Source organism: Rhagoletis pomonella, unplaced genomic scaffold, assembly GCF_013731165.1.
Source record: "Rhagoletis pomonella isolate Grant_MI unplaced genomic scaffold, Rhpom_1.0 Rhpom_scaffold_00001, whole genome shotgun sequence".
Classification (NCBI taxonomy): Eukaryota; Metazoa; Arthropoda; class Insecta; order Diptera; family Tephritidae; genus Rhagoletis; species Rhagoletis pomonella.
In genome coordinates this window covers 79,693,539-79,715,950 of record NW_023458555.1, presented here as the reverse complement: position 1 = coordinate 79,715,950, position 22,412 = coordinate 79,693,539, and the positions used below count along the sequence as shown (strand labels likewise).

General features: G+C 33.8%; 1 protein-coding gene across 1 annotated transcript in view; it reads left to right on the top strand.

Moving 5' to 3' along the window:
• LOC118748003 (glutamine--fructose-6-phosphate aminotransferase [isomerizing] 2-like) overlaps window positions 1–18,490 on the top strand; it is a gene marked incomplete at its 5' end in the record, with an annotated part of 125,812 nt that extends 107,322 nt beyond the window's left edge. The window contains 4 exon segments of the mRNA XM_036482266.1: window positions 2,688–2,717; window positions 15,457–15,614; window positions 15,980–16,819; window positions 16,903–18,490. Coding sequence (XP_036338159.1) covers window positions 2,688–2,717; window positions 15,457–15,614; window positions 15,980–16,819; window positions 16,903–17,277 — 1,403 coding nt within the window.
• Between the last annotated feature and the right edge of the window lie 3,922 nt (window positions 18,491–22,412).

Genomic DNA, 22,412 nt, shown 5'->3' with positions numbered 1-22,412 from the left:
CTTTTTAGTCCATTTATAAAAGCGTTGTATATTAAAAAGTTTTTTTTATATTATTTATTTGATTTTTAATATCTATATAGCATGTTTAATATACCATAAAAAAGTTAATTCATTGTCTATTTTGCAGATCAGTGGATTCTGTTTTATATTTTTAATTAAATTTTTATACAAACAACTAATAAAGTCTAAGTTCGGGCGGAGCCGAATATTAAATACCCGCCGCAAGTAATAAAAATATGTGTTTCCGAAAGCTACCGCTATATGGTAAGCCGGGGTGTATCAATTTTGAGTAAATTAGCGTCCTTAAATTTCAAAATATTGAAGTTTCAAGCATTTCTGAAATTTACCGTTGTATGAAAAGCGGCCGTAATTTTAGTCCGATTTCAATTATTTTCAACGCATTGATTTTATGTACCAAGTAAAATAACCAAACCGCGTATCAACAAAATGCAAAACCGCGTATCAGCAAAATGCAAAACCGCGAATGTGAACTTGTAGAAATTATTTTCTAGAGCGTAAAAACACTCATATTTCAAAATGGTCCTTCTTCTTATAAAGTAAACTCATTTCTGGCTAGTATATTTCAGGACGAATGGATAAGGATTGAGCCAAGAGCTGTGTGAGCAAATCCAATTTTTGGCAGCCAATGTCAGTTACGCGGTTTTGCAGAATGACAATACGCGGTTTTGTACTTTAAACGACGATATGCGTAAGCGCCAATTTATTACTATTATTCTCATGTTATTAAAAAGAGATACAAGATTTTTTGTCAATGTTATTGTGGCTTATTAACATTGTATTTTTAATAAAGTCTAGAAAAAAGAAGTCATATGAGGAGATGTGGTGATCTCCGAAATAGCTGCTATAACTTCTACCGCTTAAACTTGCCTTTTAAATTTTTCTTAATAAACAATCGTGGTACAAAGCTCAATAAAAATATTAATAGCCATATTCATAAAAAATAAAGTAACTTTATAAAAGGTTTATAAATTGAAAAATGTATGAAAACGTCAATTTATAAAGCTCTTTAAACCTACTTTATTTTTTATGAATAAGGCCATAAGAATAAAAGATTTTTTATTAAAAGTCTTTAAAAATATTTTAATTTTTAGAAACTAATATTATTTCATTTTACATGCGCAGAGGTGTACAAAAGAAACATCGATAGTCGCCATCAACCATCGAAGTTTAGCAAAAATGCAAAAACATCGATGCATCGATAGTGCCACGATATTTGCTTCACCTCTAATTGACTCAAATGTCATTACTTATAAAACCTTGTATTAGTGAATCATGTCGAAAAGTGCCCATGGAGAATTTCTTTGGCTTTAATTTGCCGTATTTCGTATTACGATTGTTCAATTGGTTCGTAAGATATACGTGATTCAAGCGAACCACTTTTTTTAACTGAACAACGGTAAATTGCAGATATCTCAAAAACGTATCCATAGCAAAAATATTAACTCGGTTTTCGGAATCTGCGTGGGATTTGGATAGTGGCATCCATGGAACGTGTTTGCTCTAAAACAGTGCAATCAGCTGATAGTAGTTTTACTTAGGAAAAAACAAATACAACTAAATGATGTTTTTGCTCTAATGCTAATACCTGTGCAATATGATTTGGTGCAATTGCTTCTCACTTTTTGGTAACAACGTTTTCTCCGTTGTGATATATTATTGGGTTTGAGAACATTATTTAAGTTAAACTCCATATCGCACACCGTCTTCAAAAGAGTCACAACTCAAAATAATACGTTTGTCAGAAAATAGAAAAACTAGTTGCGTTCCTTATCTCCCAGAAAAAGTCCGAAGTAGTCAGATTTAGTCCAAAAAGCGTTCCTTAACTCGAAAATGACAGCAAAAATGAGAGAGCAACACTCAGTGAGAGTGACTCTCTTCAGTCCGAAGTAGTCAGATTTAGTCAGAAGAATTTTTTCTGGCAAAATCCTGAAAAGTGTCAAGCTCAACTGAATTTAAATTAACGGAAATTAAAGAATACACAAAATGGGAGAATAACCTAAAAAGTAAAAAAAGTGAATTGAAATTGGAAGGAAGCAAAAAAATAATTGATATAGTAAGTTTTATTGTGCTTGTGCTTGTGTGAATGTGTTTTGTACATACATTTCCATTCTTATTTGACGTTAGTGTTGTTGTTGCCATTCTTTGGACTAAAAATTTGGTTTTTTGCGTTCCTTTACTTTTTTCTGTTATTCTTTTTTAGTGAGCGCATTTTGCTTCCGCTCTGGCATTTTGACACTTCAGATTTTAGTCCAAAAAGATAAGGAATGAACCTACTATTTCTTAGCACATGATAATCATATGGGCAAGAGCGACTTCACCTCAGTTTTTTTTTAACAAATTATAACAAAAATTTGCTCCAGCTTTTGCTGAAAGGTAAATAAAAGCTCTGCGTACATTTTTAGCGCATAATCTCAAAATTGCCAAATTTGGAGTTGTGACTCTTTTGAAGACGGTGTGCGATATGTACCTACATGTGAATCAATTTACTTATTTCTTTATTATAATTATTGTTCTTTAAATTAACATTATTGCATCTTGTATTCCAATTATATGTAATTTTATTTTTTATTCCTTACATCGATTTTAAAATTTTCCTGAAACTGTGTTCTTTGTTTGAAAATTTTCGAAACTTATGTTAACAACTACCTTCTACTTACGTTTCGCAGATGATAAATCACCACAAACTTGTGAAAAAGGTACTGTCCTCTTTAAATATACATATGGATTTAATACGTCATACATGCGTGGATACATACTTATGGGTGTTAGTTGATGGTGGAGGTAAATTTTTGAACACATTTCCATACATACATACGTACATGTTACACACGAAGCAGATAAGGGTCACAACTCAAAAATAACATCATTTCATGACATCTAAAAAGTGTAGAAATGATTATAACATTGCATTTTACATAATTAATATTTCGCTCTGAAGAAGGCTTACATAATTTACATATCATCTTATTACATTTCAATTGTGTAGTCAATATCAAATTTAAGTTATGACCGTTCACTATTTGAGTGAAAGACATTACAAATACCACTGTTTCACACATTTGAAAATGCTTTATTGCACCAAATTAAGGCATTTTTCATTGAAGTAAAGTTTAAAGGAATATAGGTAAAGTAAGAAGTTATTTTTTATCTATTTACCCTGCAAACCAAATTTCCCGTAATCTTAACGATATCTTTAGGAGTATCTCATTTCTGTACCGATTTTTTTACGAATCTTCAAAGAAAATTATATGAAGTGGTTGACACGAACTCGTAAAGAAATTTCTGTACGAAAAATAAAGAAAATTCTGAAAAAATTCTGCAAGAAATTCTTCACATAGCAGCATTATTTTCATTGCTTTATCGATTTTCTTCCGAAATTTCGTAAAAGAATCGAATTGTGCACAGTTTGTTTCATTTTAGAAAATTCGGCAAAAAATCGAATGAGATCTTTACGAATTCCTTAAAGTTCCTCTAAAATTCAGAATACTCTGAAAATATGGTTTGCAGGTTTGCACGAAAAAATCCCTAGGTTTTATAAAAAAATACTAGATTCTCATTAATTTTTGATAACATTTAACCTCTAATAATGAAATAAAACTTTTCTAACGTACAGTTTTATCTTGATTCCGAATATCATAATTAGACTGCGGACTTTTATGCAAAATACGGAGCCTAGAAATGTGTACTACATAACTATAAGCAAAGTGTATAAATTTGAATATATTTTGTTTATACAAATTTATACACTTTGCTAAGTTACGAGGTACATATTTCTAGGCTCCGTATTTTGCGTAAAATCCGCAGTCTAATCATAATGGTTTCTCTAGGTCAGACCTAGTTTCTGAGATAACGATAAAAATATGGAATGGCATAGAAAAGTGGTATTTGTCATTCAATCGATTAACATAAGTGGTTTGGTCACTAAAGAAAAAAATATGCAGAAAGCTAAAAAATCGTTATTTTTTATAAAGTTTCTGATTCAACCACCTTAAACTCCGAAAAAGTGTTCGGACAAAAAAAAGTTAAACCCCTGTTGCGAACAGCATTATGAATGAAATGTCACAAGTCCCCATCGATCCCACGTCTGCAAACAAATTTATTTAAGGTCAAAGGTCACATAAATTGATTTTTTGCATTTTCAGCAAAACTGTACGATTTATCATAAAAATAGATGAGACGTAATGTTGGAAAACTATCGATAGTGTATACATTCGATAGTTTCGATAGTGATAGTACAAAATATTCGATACTATCGATACTATCGAAAATTTTCTAACATATGTATAATTGACTTATAATACTAATACCTGGTTTCACCAATCTTTTTTAAGATTCATCAAACTTAGTATTTAAAATAGTGAAATTTCCTAAAAAAAATGTGTTATTTCAAATTATAACAATCTGATAAATTTAAAATTGTAAATGGGCAAATTGGATTGCACTTTTTATGGCTAATAGAGTCAAAAAGAATTCGCAAGTGATATAATAGATCCCATCGCTTGTAAATTAGGTCGTTTCGTCTTCTTGTCGGACAACAACAGCCAAGAAGAGATCCTGTTCTCAGATAAACCATTTCGCAACTAGAAAAACCATAGAGATTATTTGTATAAACAAAAAGTTAACAACATATAACTTGTGTAAAAAAACGAGTAAGTATACAGTTCATTTCATTTTAATTTAACCACTTTTTTACATAAAAACTGTAAAAATTATTTTAAAACCAAAAGAAGTTATTTTTTAAGAAATTATATAAAGTCAGACCTTAAGTCAGTTATTAAAAACTAATTACTTGCGTTTTACCATGAACGTGCTCGACGCCTAGTTAACAATGATGTGAACAAAATATAACTATCGAGTGTTTCGAAAAATTCGATAGTGGCGGGAAAATAAAACCATCGATCCTATCGATAGCTCCATCGATAGTTCTCCATCACTAGTAAGACGAAAGTGTAGATCATACAAGAATTGCTATAATCTTTTTATTTTTAACGATTACTATTTCTGAGATATAGCGATTCCACGACTTGCTATCGTCCTGATTAACCAATATCATTATTATCTATCGAAATATATAAAAATTGAATGTCTTTCGTATGACCGCGATACCTGACCAAACGCCTGAACCGATTTCAATTCTTTAAAAAGCACTTTTTTGAGTCTTCTGTGTGGAAGGATTTTCGATTAAAAAAATTTACAATTTTTGTTATTGTTGCCAAAAAATTAAGAAAGATGAGACTATCAGGGCTGCCAACTATCCTTAGCTGTGAAGTGCCATATTGAGGATAAAATAGTGCCAATATGTGCCAAACAGAAAAATAAAACTGCCAAAAAGTGCCATTTTTTCTAATTCTTTCTATTTAGCATTAAAATTAGAAACACAATCCTAAAACAAAAGCCAAATGCCAAAATAAGATAAAACCGTTTTAAACACTATTGAAACTAGAAAATTTTAGTTGACAAAAAGAAGTACAAGCAAAGGATTTCACAAATATATATTGAAATATTACTATTTTTCGAAAGTGCCATTTTGGCACTTTGTGCCAAATTGAAAAACTAAGTGCCGTTAGAAGTAAAATAGGGCCAAAAATTGCACAGTTTGCGCCAAGTTGGCAGCCCTGGTCACGATTTAACAATTTCATAGAGTTTTCTGTATATCGTATATCACGAAACTACCACACGGCTGGACCGATTTCGTTCATATCTGGAACATTTGTCAGAACCTTGGAGGGAAATATTGCGACAAAAAATTTAATCGGTAGATGGCGCTGGGTTCGGGATATTCCTAAAAAATGCATTTGGACTAAAAACTTACACGACAGGATGCGCTAGGGTCGGGATATTCCTAACGTTCTTATTCAGTGGGAGAATAATGGATATCTTCACATAGACATACTTCATAATAAAATGTTGAAACCCCTTCTTTGAGGGCACCAACATATCTCTTAAACCAACTACGCTGGGGGACTGAAACTTGGCACTGATGCATAACTTGCAAATAGCCAATTTATGGCGAAAACTGGCAGCTATTGGAAAAGGGGGCGTGGCACCTCCCATACAAATTGAACATCTCCTATCGTTTATCTCTGGAACCACTTATGGCTGACTTCCAAAACGTATCAATACAATGTTTGGAAACTGTTATACTGCGGTATTCAAACTGTTTATATGCACATGCAGAGTTGCGACACATTGCAACCATATACATTGCATATCGAGCCCTAACCGCCAAAATAACGTAAGCGCCATTTTTTTCAAAATTTTCTTTTCGATGCAGAAATACATCTGGATGCCCGAGGAATATTTCTGCATCAAAAATAAAATTTTGAATAATTGTCGCTTACGTTATTTTGGCGGTTAGGGCTCGATATTTTAAATATTCAATTTAGCAATGAAAGATTTTTCTGAATTTTCCATTTTTGAAACACCAATGTTAACCAATAACAAACGAAGCATCAACTTTATTTCTGATGCGCTGATTGCTCTAGCGATGCATTTCGATAACTTTTCGGATGCGATTTGGAAAAGTATACATTGTCAATATTTTGTAGTTCGGCGTTATGGAACATTATACTTTGTACGTATGCAAAGCAATTGACGTTTTGGAAGTCAGCCTATGCTAACGTCCTGAAATTTGACACTTATGTCGAAAAGTGGTAGGTAATGGAAGAGGGGGCGTGGCACCTCCCATACAAACTGAATTTATCATATCGTTTATCTCTAGAACCACTTATACTAACGTCCTGAAATTTGACACAGCTACTTATGTTATCAATAACGTACTTATGTCGAAAAGTGGTAGGTAATGGAAGAAGGGGCGTGGCACCTCCCATACAAACTGAATTTATCATATCGCTTATCTCTGTAATCCCTTACGCCAACGTCCTGAAATTTTACACATCTATATATGTTATCAATACCTTACTTTCAGCGAAAAGTGGCTGGTATTGGAAAGGGGGCGTGGCACCTCCCATACAAACTGAACTTTTCATAATGCTTAAGCTAACGTACTTCCGACGGAAAGTGGCAGGTATTGTAAAAAGGGCGTGGCACCCTCATACAAACTGAAGTTTTCATATCATATGCTATTGTCCTGAAATTTGGAACAGCTACATATGTTGTCAATAACGTACTTACTTACCTGCTGTCTCGATTAGCGTACAGCTATCTGTCAGTTTCATCGCAAGCAAAATGCTCATCGCAGAGAAATTTTGGTACTTGGGCATGTCATCGCAGAAGATTTCATTTCAAAAGTGCATACGACACATAACAAACATTACTGTATTCGCAAAAATGGCGTACTGCGCGTTGTTTTGCGCATATATATTATAGAAAAACAGAACTTCATCAAAATGTAAAGTTAAAACAAGCTGCGAAACTAACTACTTAACAGTTCATGCTTGAGATGAGCGGTCCACGCAAGCGATTCATCGCCGGAGATCTATCGCAGTAAATGAACAATCGCTAATAGAGATAGCGAGCAGCCCAATCAAGCTAGTGGGGCTGAAATGCAAAAATTAAGAGAAAATATTTTCGTATTATCGTGCTCATTGTGTGCTATTTTCGGCCACTTTTCGTTTTTTTTTGTGCTCCGACCACTTGGTAAACAATTAAGACTTTGATAAGTTAACCGTAACTTAGAAAACATTCATTCAATGAAGTCTTTTTACTGCTTATCTGGGTATATTTTTTTGTGCTTTAAAAATATTGCCCAGTAAACATTGAAAAATCGCTTTAGTTAGACCTATACTAGAATACGGATCTATTGTTTGGAATCCTCGCTACCAAGCTCATTCATATAGGATTAAATCAATTCAAAAACAATTCTTGCTTTTTGCATTGCGTGGATTTTAACTGGCATTCAGACTACAATATCCCCCCTTACACTAGTCGTCTAAAGCTCATAAATTTTCCTACACTCACAAGTCGTAGAGGAATGCTAGGTATAATATTTATCGTAAAATTAATGATAGGCTTGATTAATAGCCTGGTTCCTGGTTGAGGTAAATTTTAACTCTCCGTCAGACACATGTTTCGATTGGCACATTCGGTACGCATGTGTCTGGCTGGACCCACATGCAAATTGTATGCATTTATATAGAAATTATGTGCAACATTTGTTTAGTTAAACTTAATTTAATTTTAGAGCTTTCTTTTGAAAATAGTTGCGACAATAGTAGCTTATTTTTATTATTTAAATACACTGGCGATCAAAACCGAGTGCAAGTTCGATATTTCATTACTTACAGTAATATAGCCTTTTTAATAATAAGCGGATTGCTTTGAAATTTTCAGAAATTTGTCCTTATTATCTAAGGAATAAAGTCTAGTATACAGAAAAACTAACAAACGATTCACAGCAAACCATGTCACCATGTTAGACGTTTTTCTTGCCATGGTGTTTTTGAAGATGTTGATGAGGTCTTTCCCAAGAATATTATTTTTTATCGCTTTGGAAACAATGAATTTTTGTTCCATCGGACCATGTTACCCCTTTTCAGTCCAAAAGCTCCAACTCTCGTGAATTTCATTGGCTTGGGATGTTTTACTTGCTGGCATTTGGTGCCATTGGTTAATATAAAAGGAATAATGAACATATCCTCCCAACAAATTTGCCGGACTTTGTAGACAAAAGCGAACACCCTGAGGAAGAAGTTGTTTGCCAGCAGGACGGAGATCCAAAGGATTCTGAAAATATTCGACACCACCGGCTGCTTGAGCCAAATTTTCACGTAACGCACTGGCCAACACAAATCCCAGACTTCAACGCTATCGAAAAATTGAGCGCTGTGGTCAAGATAGGATTAGCATAGCGCAAGCGAGCTCCGAGTAACATGGAAAAAGATTTTTTTACAGATTGGTAATTCACTAAACTTTAGTAAGCTACCTGAAATTTCAATATTTAAAGTGCCCTTTTTTGTAATTTGAAAATGGAAAAGGCTTGGCTGGGCTCATGTGTCAGACGAAGGGTTTGTATTGTACATTTAAATTTTTGTCACATTGGAAGCCTGCTACTAAAAATCTTATTAATATTTTTGAAAACAAATTAAACTTTATGAAGTTTTGGAATGTCCCGAATAGTTTACGTAAATTTCAAAATCGAAAACGTTTCAAAAATATTTTTAGAATTTAATTTAAAAATAGGCCATTTTATTAAATTCCAGTGACACGCAAGTTCTGGTAATTTACTGTACAAAAAATACGTGAAAGTCAAGTAAAATCGCTAATAAAAGCACATAGTATGGAAATATAAAAAGCATTTCATCATATAAAAATTCTTAAATTCAACTATCATGAATTAAAATATTTTTCTCGTGTGGTAAAAAGAATGTACAATATATTGTACATTTACACCGAAAGGTTGTAAGTATCCTGTACAATATATTGTACAAACGTCCGCAAAGGTTGCAGTTGAACAGGCAATTAGGGTGGTTTTCGCCGAAGTTTTTGAAGAACTTGTGCGCTGTTGTTGCAGCAAAGGGCAGGTTTTTTGATTTCTTGATCTACTGAAGGCAGAAAACCCGGGAAGGTTTATTAAAACGGGTCATTTGTATTTTATATTGTTATTGTATCTGAAATTTTTCAAAATTTTATTATACAATTCTCTTATCATGGAGAAAATTTAAAATTATTTAATGCAAATCTTAACTAAATATACTTAAAAAGATATGAAATATTAATTCCAACATATCTGCAGTAAAACAATTATTTTGTACATAAATAAGTTCATTTTCAATGAAATAAAAGTTTTATTCCGTCAAACTTAATGAAATATTTATTCAGTTTTCTTGAGTGCTTTTACTCCTTTGCGGACTTTTGTACAATATATTGTACAAATTTGAAGTAGCCCTAATAGCTACCCAAAACAACTTTTGAATATTTTTTTTGTTTACTTTTGGTATTATGAGGCTCTATGAACCTTGTAATTAAGAGGAAAAATTTTTATATTCATCAGGGACGGATTTGACCGGAAAGGGTTAATGTTCCCTCTCGATTGTCAAGATACTTTCGACCTCTATTTTTAAAGCCATGCAAAATTAATTTTGAACTAAACGAATCATTCCGTGGTTTATGTCAAGATTTTAACTCTCATTCCAGCACGTTTGACATATCGGACTCGATTTTTACTATAAAGAAAACTATTATTTCCACTCTCAATAACTGGAATACTATCTTTAGCATATCCAACCAGCTGATAAATTTGATTCTGTAGCTGAATAGTTTTAGATCTCGACACTTAAAAAACTCCTGTTTCCACTACTCGGCACCAAAAAATTACAAAAAAAAAAGTTCCGTACGTCATGCGAACTGCGCCCCTCGTATGTATGTTTTTGTAAAGCAAGAAAAATAAATAAAATAACTCTATACGCCTCCAAAAATTGGTTTCCATATGCAACATTTGCTAATTTTTTTCTGATATTTTTTTTGAGATATTTATTTAAGCGGGTTTCACTGTATCTTCAAAAATATCTCCAACATTTTTTGGTGATAAATAATCCATTTTAATGGTGATAAATAGAGAAAAAAAATAGCAGCCTTCATTTGGATTACATTTCATGTCCTCTAGCGTAGCCGAGGCTATGTTACAAATACACTAGCGCCTTCGCATAAAGGCAAATCCTTGAGAGAACTTACGGACTGAAACTTCGATTTTTCTTTTAACAAATTAGTTTTATAAACATTCGTATTCTTTTCAGGAAGTTACCAGCGATTTTTGGTAAATGTGTCACAAAGCAGCATCTGTATTCTGAATATCGTCGTTTAAAGTACAAAACCGCGTATCGGCATTCTGCAAAACCGCGTAACTGACATTGGCTGCCAAAAATTGGATCTGCTCCCACAAGCTCTTGGCTCAATCCTTATCCATTCGTTCTGAAATATTCTAGCCAAAAATGCGATTTCTTTATAAAAAAGAGAATTATTTTGAAATATGAATGTTTATGAAATATAAAATATGAATCATTTTGAAATATGAATGTTTTTTCTCCCTAGAAAATAATTTATGCAACCCCACATACGCGGTTTTGCATTTTCTTGATACGCGGTTTTGTACTTTAAACGACGATATAAATAATATCGGTGGAGAATTTAGAAATACTGAAAGCTCAAGTGAAAATTAAGTGTTTTATGAAGACTAACTGCTTTAGGAATCTCTCCTTAAGACATATCTGCGAGACATGTAGTAAATATTTTTCTTTTTTTAATTTAGGAATTTCGATAATGCCATAACTAATCGCTAGAAGAAACCATTTATGTACATGTGACCATACTTATTTTATTATGTAGCTCATTTTAAAGGGGAGGGGCTTGAGTATGGTAAGAAAACAACTTATGTCAAAACCAAGCTAATTGGACAACGTTTTTGAGTACTACCTAAACACATATACTCATCATTTGAACATACAAAAAAGCAGAAAAGTCTGTTTTACGAAAGCCAAGTCCGTTTAACATTTTATTTACTGTCTTTACACTTGTTTTAACGTTTTCCATCTTTTTACATTAAAATAATGCAATTAATTTCGCACAGAAAAAGTAATCGTTTGACCTAATGTGACATGGTATAAACGATTTGAATGACTTGAAGACACTTTTTTTCGGCTGTGACACTTTTTTTGCGTCTTTCGAAAAATTTTCAGGGGTAACACTGCGTGTGTGTGTATACGCGAATACGACGCGCAGTCGCCCGCCGGGCAGACGCTGCCCAGCTGTTATTTAAGAGTCTAAATTTTAGACATTATTTCGGTTTCAACCGAAACTGTGCATGTCTGCTTTACTTATTTCGGTTTTTGCCATGTGCATTATTTCGGTTTTCAACTGAAACTTTGCATGTATTCATTGCTTCGCTTTTTTTCATATGCATTATTTCGCTTTTAAAACGAAAGCGTGCATATGGGTGTTTCCATGCAGCCATATGCGACATTCGCACGCTTATGGAGTAACATAAATCTCTCAAAAATATAATTTACTGAAAAACAAGATCACGGTTATGTTGCAACCTAAGGGTACTACGTTTGAGAAAGATATAAGCAGCCTCAATACTTTGATGTGGAAAATATCCGTTCAAAACAAGGTGATAACGTACGCGACAAAAAAAAAAGTGGTTTTAGGGCACATACACATATACGCGAAAGTCTGCGAATCATGGGAGTTTTTCTTTTCTTTAAAAATTCCTAAACTAAGCTAAATAATGTACCTTTACATTCCTTCCAGTTTTTAATAGAAATTATCTCTGGTTAGTTATTATTAAAAAAAAATAATAATAACGTACGCGACATAACGTACGCGACAGATTTTTCCCCCATACAATATTTTTACTAGTAACACATACTAAATTAAATTTTTAATTTCATTTTTCAGTTCTTCTCTCCACAGTTTCGCGTTTACCAAACCTTTTTCCGCCATCTGAGTACGAAATTCATTGTTATAAAACCGTTTGAATTCATTTGCTTGCATTATCGGTTTACATTTTCATGGAAAATTCTAAAAAGTAAAACCCAACAAAAAAGACAAACATATGAGCAAGTTTTAATAGCACTAGAATAGCTGCGCTTGATTGTAGTTGGCTTAACAAATTAAAAAAGCGGAAAAAGCAACAACAGTTTACTTGGCGAACTTAGCTCAGTGGGTAGGCTGGGATCGTTGGATCGAATCCCAGTTGAAGAAGTCTGATGGAGGTGTGGTGATCTCTGAAATGGCTATAACTTATACCAAAAATGTAAATTGTGGATTTTTACAAAACTTTTCATTAAAAAGGCCTCAAGCTCGAATTGTGGTTTCTTCACAAATATTTTCATTAAAAACGACCCCAAGCTCAATAAAATTGTTGAGTATTCTCTAAAATTTTTCTAACGATTTCCATCGCAAAATTTAAAATTTTCTTTTCGATAATTATGGAAACAATTATACATATGTAATTGTTGATAGCATGATAAAAACATAGCAAGGTAGAACCGTTCACTCAATTTGTCGGCCATAATTTTTATTTTGAAGTTTGCCAACATTTTAAAATCATATAAAAGTGAAAATAAAAAATTGAAATTGTTCGAAATTGTTGTTGCTTGAGATTGAAAATGAAAATGTGTGTGTGAGTTTGTGAGTACATTTAAAAATTAAATTGTTTGGAAACGTCAAGAATTTTAAAAGTGACTCTCAGCGGTTCTACCTTACTATATTTTTATCATGGTTGATAGGTTAACGATGAAAAAAATTCGGTTGTTAAGCTTTGCGACAAAAGTTCGTTTAGAGTTGTTTCATAAAATAATGTATCCTTACAGACAATTTAATGAACGCTACATGCATACATATAGAGTCGAAGACCGACGAATACATACTACACGAAGAAGTCAAATAGCGCCAAGGGCCGCCGTTTTGTACATTTTACGGACAACAATATTTCTTACATAGTCATTTGCACAAAGTTACTTGGTCAAATATCTTTGCTGTTATTTGACTGAGGCAAAAACACGTTTACTCCTTCCAGTTGCATACTAAAGCGATGCTTTCCAGAACCCGCGAGTGGTCACTATGAAAGCATATTCATTCCCTACCCCGTAAAATTTTTCCAATGATTTTAGCAGCCTTAAAAGCACTGTGAGGAGCAGAGTAAAACCAGACTTACTGCAAATCGATTTCGCCAAAACACCAAATAAAGATAAATGGTGGTCATACCCAAAGCGTAAATGAACATCCGAAATAAGAACTCGACCAATTAGCAAACACGATAGGTCATCAGTTTACAAATAAAGAACAAACAAACACAAGCTGTAGACAATGGCATCAAAATCGAGGCTACATAGAATACGTAGATAACACTACACGGCATATTTAAGAAAGCGATTGACAGAAACATTAATCAATACCCTGACGCGCACCAAAACGTCCCGACATCCTCTGAGGAGGAATAATAGGCTTAAGTTTTCGAGCTGTGTATCACTTCTCTGCAGGCCGGACATGTGTAATCTTTCCACTAAGACAATGGGCGTTCCCCGAAAGCTATGCATTTTACGAGTATTTGGAATAAAAAATTCAAATTTTAGGTTTATTGAACACCACTTCCAGTAAGTACCAGCAGCGAGAGTGGAAGAAAAAATTATCAGAAATAGGCCACCAGTAAAACAAATAAAAACTTGCCACCTACGCCATTGTGACATTTTTCGATGGTTAAGTTTTGGCGCGCAGTTTTCATTTTGCCTGGAAACGACGAATTTTGGGTCTGACTTCTACATATTAAATTTTAGTTTCTCCTATGCTAAAAATAAGGAAAAAAATTATTTTTTTGATCAAAGTTTGCTTTTTTAAAAACTAGAGCAATTTTTAAATTTTTCTGGAAAAATCACTAATTTTTATATTTTTTTGTATAATTTCACTTTAAATTACGATTAGAAAAGTTTTTGCTGGATATCAGAGTCTTTTTTATTTAAGATTTGTGATAAACAAAGCACATAAATGTAAAATAACAAAAAATTAATGTTTAAAAGTCAATATTTTTTGTATTTCTTATAGTTATCGACGTAAATCAGACAAAAGCAAACTTTAAGAACTAAAAATAAAAAATTCAAGTGTTTTTTAATGTTTCGAATGAGAATCTAAGCATGAGAACAGACCCCAAAGAACAAATTTTTTTCGTTGACCGGTGCTATTCATCAATACTTTCATTTTACTAATTTTATTTTGACCAAATTTTAAATTAGCATTTGTAAATAAAAAAGTAGTAAATGAAATAAGAAAAAAATGGTCTGTGTCACAGGGTTTGAACCCATGACTAACAAGTTCCTTTCGGCTACAGCAGCTGTTGAGAAAAAGTGGAAAAGCACATATTCCAATTTATTCTCAATATTTTTGATTGCGTTTGAAATTTTGTAAGCATTGCCAGTACATTTATAATTTTATATCGACAATTTTCAGAAAAAGATCTGAACGAATTTTATCGATACGATATAGTTACAGAATACACTTGTTGCAAACGCAAGCGATGATTGCCGCAAACTGCGACAGCAATTGTCGGACGGTAGAAAATTTAGAGAATAGCACTACTGAAGTACAAAATATTCCGAAGAAGTAAATTTGACTGTACTGCGAAGTACGAAGTACGAGAGCTAAAAAAGAAGTACCTACTGTTCTTCCGAGCGAAGTAGGGTTGGTCACATTGGTTATACCCATTATTATGTAATTAGTATATACTCAAATAAGTGCTTATACAAATATGGATGTACTTAGTTTAAAACAACCCTTTAATGTTCACTTTGAAGTCTGCTTTAATTTGTTATACTACATAACTATCTATAAACAAAAATCGAATAACATTTCACCAACATTACAGCACACTTACTTATACTAACGTAAAAAAACACAATTAAATATGTAATCGCCAACGCTAAAGTGTAACCATTTGCTTATGCTTCCGCTTTTCTTTTAATAACGTACAACTTAATCAAAAAGAACATCGTCCTCATGGACAAACTCGTGATTTGTCAGTGTTGCCACGTAATGAAAGCACCTCTGAATTTATGCCATTGGAAGGGAAAGAGGTCGAGTACTTTTTCGCATCGGACGCTTCAGCTGTCATCGAGCACACAAATCGTGTCATTTATTTGGAGGTGAGGATAAATGATGTGTACATATACATACATATCGCACACTAAATCAGTCACAATTCAAAATTTTTCAAAACTTGTTTTTCCATAAAACAGTTCACAGACTATATGTATATCTAACGTCCGTCAAAATTTCTTCTCCATCACCATTTTCTTCAACTGGAAAAATACTATTAATACTGTATCTGTTTTGCTTACGTCGCTTGCGCAGCATCAACAGTTTTATGCCTGTCCTGATCATTTGAAATTTTTTGAGTTGTGACATATCTAGATTAAAATGTTTTTGCAAAAAAAAAACCATGTAAAATATATCAAACATAGTATAAAAATATTAATCCATATAATAAATACCACATATTTATTTTAAGGATGATGATGTGGCCGCTGTTCGAGACGGTGCACTAAGTATCCATCGTCTCAAGAAATGTCTAGATGACCCGCATGCGCGTGAAATAACCACGTTAAAAATGGAAATTCAGCAGATAATGAAGGGTAACTACGCTTACTTCATGCTGAAAGAGATTTTCGAACAACCGGAGTCCGTGGTCAACACTATGCGCGGTCGTGTGAGATTTGATACGAAGACAGTGGTACTAGGCGGTATTAAAGACTTTATACCAGAAATCAAGCGCTGTCGACGATTGATGTTAATTGGTTGTGGTACATCATACCACAGCGCTGTAGCCACGCGGCAGTTATTGGAAGAGCTCACAGAGTTGCCAGTAATGGTGGAGCTGGCGTCCGATTTCCTAGACCGCAATACACCAATTTTCCGTGACGATGTTTGTTTCTTTATCTCCCAGTCTGGAGAGACAGCCGACTCCCTAATGGCCTTAAGATACTGCAAGCAGCGAGGTGCTCTTATTGTTGGAATAACAAATACTGTTGGTAGTAGTATATGTCGTGAATCTCATTGTGGTGTACATATCAATGCTGGACCTGAAATCGGAGTCGCGTCCACGAAAGCTTATACGTCACAGTTCATCTCTTTAGTTATGTTCGCTCTTGTCATGTCAGAAGATCGGTTGTCGTTGCAGCAACGCCGTTTAGAAATTATTCAAGCATTATTCAAACTACCAGACCAAATAAGACTGGTCTTAAAACTTGATAACCAGGTGCAGGAGCTAGCCAAGGACTTGTATCATCACAAATCATTACTAATTATGGGACGTGGTTATAATTTTGCAACATGCTTGGAAGGTGCTTTGGTAAGTGTCGATTTGTCTAAAAATTCATACATTATGCCTAAGAAAATCGTATCTAATGGTATTCTTTTGATATACATCTACAGAAAGTGAAAGAGCTGACGTACATGCATAGCGAAGGTATAATGGCTGGAGAACTTAAGCATGGGCCACTAGCACTCATTGATGATCGCATGCCAGTTATGATGATCGTCCTGCGCGACCCAGTTTATGTTAAATGTATAAATGCGCTTCAGCAAGTGACCTCGCGTAAAGGTTGTCCTATCATCGTTTGTGAGGAAGGCGATGAAGAGACAAAGTCCTTCTCATCTCGCTCACTAGAAATTCCACGAACAGTTGACTGCCTCCAAGGTATTCTTACAGTCATTCCAATGCAATTACTTTCATATCACATAGCCGTCCTACGTGGTTGCGATGTCGACTGTCCACGAAATTTAGCCAAGTCTGTAACCGTGGAGTGATTTCGACTTCACATTCATTTGTATATACATACTACATATCGCACACCGTCTTCAAAATTTGGCATTTTTGAAATTATGCGCTAAAAATGTGCACAAAGCTTTTATTTACCTTTCAGCAAAAGCTGGAGCAAATTTTTGTTATAATTTGTTAAAAAAATAAAAAACCCAAGGTAAAGTCGCCCCTGCCCATATGATTAGCATATGCTAAGAAATAGTTTTTTTGTGACTCTTTTGAAGACGGTGTGCTATATGTGCTCTGAAGTCATGGTTTTGCAGGGTGACTGATTGCCATTTTTGCGTGTTGAATTCAGAAAAGTTAGCAATTATGCTCGATCAGGTCAAGTTTCAATTCTATTTAAAAGAGAAATGGTATAAGTAATAAAAATAGCACTAATAAGCCTATCCCATAAAGTTGACCCTACTTGTAAATACTACTAAGCAGGAAATATACCTGTCCTATAATAAAATTGTATCCTAATTCCCATTTTTGCTATATAATTTTTATAATTTTCAGTGGCAGAATATTTGAAAAAGATTCCGAAAAACACCAACAAATGTTGACAAAATTCTCCTCCAAATTCATTTAAATTACATTTATAAATGATGGGTTAGAATCATAAGGGTCTAAGTGACATTTTTTGAAAATATAAGTTATACCCATATTTGTATAGTTAAATATAGTATTTATTTGGCGACAAAGAGTAAACATTTTTTGAATTAGTTAAGTAACCTGCATTCAATTAGGCAAGAATCATTTCAAATGAATTTACCCAGAATTTACAATAAGTAATCAACTTTAACTTTAATTATGTTAAAACAATGTCAGACCTACTTAGATTCTTTTGATTCTAACCCCTTCAAATATCTTCTTGTTATATAGCTTGTCCTTTTGTGCCAGATAGCAAAAAAAAAAAACATGAGCTGATTTATGTACAAGAATTCACTATTTTTTTATATCAGCACGGAGCATTGACTTCAGGCGAAAGCGTAGACCTGTGTAATTTTTGATAATTTTTGTATGTAAGTACATATATTTTTACTTATGTACATATGTATTTATTAATGAATTTGTGTATATGCAAATACATTCTTTTGATAAATTTTAAAGCGGGCAATTTTTTGAAAATCTCAAGCACTTCCTTTTGGGGCTGTACACTTAAATTAGCAGTTAGTTTTACAATAATACATAAATAAATGAAGAATTATGAAAATCTTTTTCACATGTTTTTATTTCTTTTTTTAATTTGACCTCAGACAAAAAATCATAAAACGTTAACCAGAATGGTTTTACATAATTGAATTACGCTGCACTTTTGTTATTTGAGTCTATCCGACGTTTGCAGAGTAAAACTGGAAATATCTGAGCATTAAGTTACACAGAACGTTGTACCGTACGAGCATGGTCGTCGCCAGGATCGAATTAAGAGGAGGTAGGGATAATAGAGCCTCTCAAATTTAATCTTCGTGGAATAATTTCCGATTAATATTTTATATTAAGACGTATTGTGCTTATATCGACTGCTGAGTGGAGATCGACATATCTTGGCAGCCAGTTCGACAGCGCCCTATCTCAAAAACATCTTCAATGCGCATGCATACGAGTATCTACATTCATACCAGTGTTGCTACTGAAAAAATTGTTTTCCGACCAAATTTCGTACCAAATCCTATTACGACGGACCAATGGAAAAATTTCCGATAACTTTAAATTCATTCATAAATTAATAAATAAAATTAACTAGTGGTTGAACGACGCAAAAATTGCGTAGAACGAGGATGCAAGGAAGAAGTAAGAAGAATGACGAGCGAGTTAAGACGAAGACGGCGGTAAAGACGGTTCGCTTTTAAAGATGTACATATCTGTGTAATAATTGTAAACTTTAACTTTCAATTTCATTTTATTTAATTCTAAATAAATATTGCTACTTTACTTGTACTTTAATCGTATATTGATAAACTTTGTAATTAATAAACTTTGAGTGAAGAATTACCACAAATATGAGGGCTCAACCAATTCCTTGTAGTGCGGTGGTGTAATTTATAAAAACGGTCTAATTTCCAAATTCGTGTGAGCGAAAAATAATTAGCAACAAACCTGTGACTGAATTAATGTGATTAAATACAATAAATTTGCATTTCACAATGTCGCGTTTGTTTGATTTCGAGAGTGTTCGAAGAAATTTGCGTGTTTCCAATAGAAAAATTCTGTGGCTTTGCATAAGTATGTATTTGAGAGAGAAGGCGACAGAGACAACAGAAAACGGTTCGCGGGTTTTGATTTCATTGAATACGATGAAAAATATTTGAACAAGTGCCATCATATTAAACAAAAACTAATGGAGTGCGATTTAATTGCAATTTGTAATTTGCTTACAATTAATTACGATGAGCAAGGTATGATACTGCATATTTTCCACAATCCGCAAAATGGACATTTGTTAAATGAATCTTGTCGCGATGAAGATAGTGAAACAGAGAACGAAGAGGATGATGTTGAAAGTGAAGAGAATATCAGTGAAAACAAATCGGCAGGCCACGCAGGCTTTAACGCGAGCAACGAGTGTAAGAAAGCTACAAAAATGCAAAACGAAGAAGGTAGCGCACGGCGAAAGCGTCAACAGAGTGAAATGAGCAACGATTGTTTTGTGTCGGTAGAAAACGAAGAATACAGAGTAAACAAAAATATATCCAGAATGCAATTACCGAAACTCTTGATGAATTTCCGCGATATTGAAGACTCTATCCGTATGTTTGATGGCACTGAAAAAATGCCGGTAAACATGTGGATTACAAAATTCGAAGAGACTGCAGCGATGATGGGGTGGGATGATTTTCAAAAATTTGTATTCGCAAAGAAATCACTCAAAGGTATTGCTAAATTGTTTGTGTCTAGCGAGAGGGGTATAGTTTCGTGGAACAAGCTGAAGGCTGCATTGCTTAGCCAGTTTAAAACAACAACAAATAGCACAACGCTTTACAAACAACTATCTGAAAGGAAAATAAAGAGTGGTGAGTGTATACAAGAATATTTTTTTACAATGCGTGAACTGGCATTGAATTTTAAATTGGCCCAAACCAAATAAACGCTTTTAATGTCGTAAAATAAATTTTGACTGAAAAACCCGTACGTAAAATTTTTAACCAGAAGTATGAGACGGAAATCCATACAGATGCTTCCATCGAGGGTTACGAGCTATACTATTACAGAAATGTCCAAAAGACGGCCAACTTCACCCCGTGTATTACATGACTAAAAAAATATCGGATGCTGAGTGGAAATTTTGCAGTTATGAACTGAAAATACTTGCCGTCATAGCAGCATTGAAAAAATTTCGAGTCTATATCTTAGGCAAGCACTTCAAGCTGGTTACAGACTGTAATGCTTTTGCAAAAACTCTCGAGAAGAAAGACTTATGTACACGAGTTGCTAGATGGGTACTGTTTTTACAAGAATACGACTATAAAGTAGAACATTCGTTCGGGAGATCGTATGAAGCATGTAGATGCCCTAAGCCGTTATTCAGTCTACATTATTCAAAACGATAATATTGTCATACAAATTAAAATAGCGCAGAACCAAGATGAAGACTTAAGGGCGGTAATCAATATCGGTCAAGAGAAATCCATATTTAAAGACTTCATTCTCAAAGGGGAATTGCTTTACAAAATTGTTAAAGATTCTGAACTATTGGTAGTCCCGCGAGCGTTGCAGCGAGAAATAATTAGGAACGCACATGAGAGACGCCATTTTGCTTTGAAGAAGACTAAAGACAAAAAAAAAATGGATTCTATATTTTCAATTAGAGCTCTAGCAATATGTACATCGGTAAAAACTGCAATTAATTCCATACATTAGTTTTTGCGTGATGCGCTTACAAACGTACCGAAAATTTAGACTTGGCTTCTGTTGATTTAATAAGCCCCCTATTAATTTTTCTTTAATATCTATAAGGTACAGACATCGACCTGTTACAATTTTATTATATGTATATCTTGATGTAGATATAGATTTCATTTATTTTATCAATTTAGTTCAATAAAATTTTTCAAAGAGGTGGCAGCCCTCCCTAAAAATATTTTCGGCAATAAAATTTCCTAAACCCCTTCAGTTTGACACCCATATTGCAATGTTCACTTTCAAAAGTCGATTTAATATTTATTGTACGTATTTATATAAGCGTAAAAGTCTCCATATTCTGATGAACTTAGAAAATGCAAGAAAACGTGGTAGTTTCGGTGCCTAGTGGAAGACGTTCTAAAAAAGAAGCAGACTAACCTTCATGGAAGAAAGAACGCGAAAAGCTAAAAAAGCTAGCTATATAAATGTTACTGTTTCAAAAGTCGCTATATTAAATGTTTATATAAAAAATTAGCAAAAACTACCACACTGCGATTTTGTTTTTTAATGTTATTAGCAAGGTGGGTTCGAGCGAGCGGGCGAGCAAACTCCTACTCAATGCCTCGCAGACAACGAGGCGCTCGCAGCTCGTACTCGTAGCAGCAATGAGGCGAGGCACGAGAAGTTTGGCTCGCTCGCCAAACGAGCGAGCGCTGCTTGTTTGCTCGCGCTCCTATTAAACGAGCGAGGCTGTTGTGTGTTGCCTCGCTCGCAGTACGAGTACGAGGCGAGTAGCTGTCTGCATACTCGCTCTGCTATGTAAGACGAGTGAGCGAGGAGCGAGCGCTCCGAGTGCACTATACAACACATGCATTTTTGTGCATAAAAATGTGGGAATGTATGTCAATAGATTATGTACGAAAGTATGTTAATAATTGTATGTACATATGTACATATGCATATAAATATGTAAATATTATATCGAGCCATAACCGACAAAATAACGTAAGCGACATTTTTTTCAAAATTTTATTTTTGTGGACTAAGCAACTTTTCACACAAAGTTAGCGATATTTATGATGTCAAACTACTGGTCAGTCGTCTCTTGATTTTTTGTTTTTGTTTTTAATAAATGTACATATATTTATATATGTATAATTATTATCATTCCTTTGAAATGCAAAAATTAATTCGCATTAATTTAAAAATAAATCCGAAACGATCCTTTTGTATGTCTTTTTTTTAATTTTCTGGAATTTTGTGGGAAAATTATTCTTACTGTAAGGGAACAGACCTT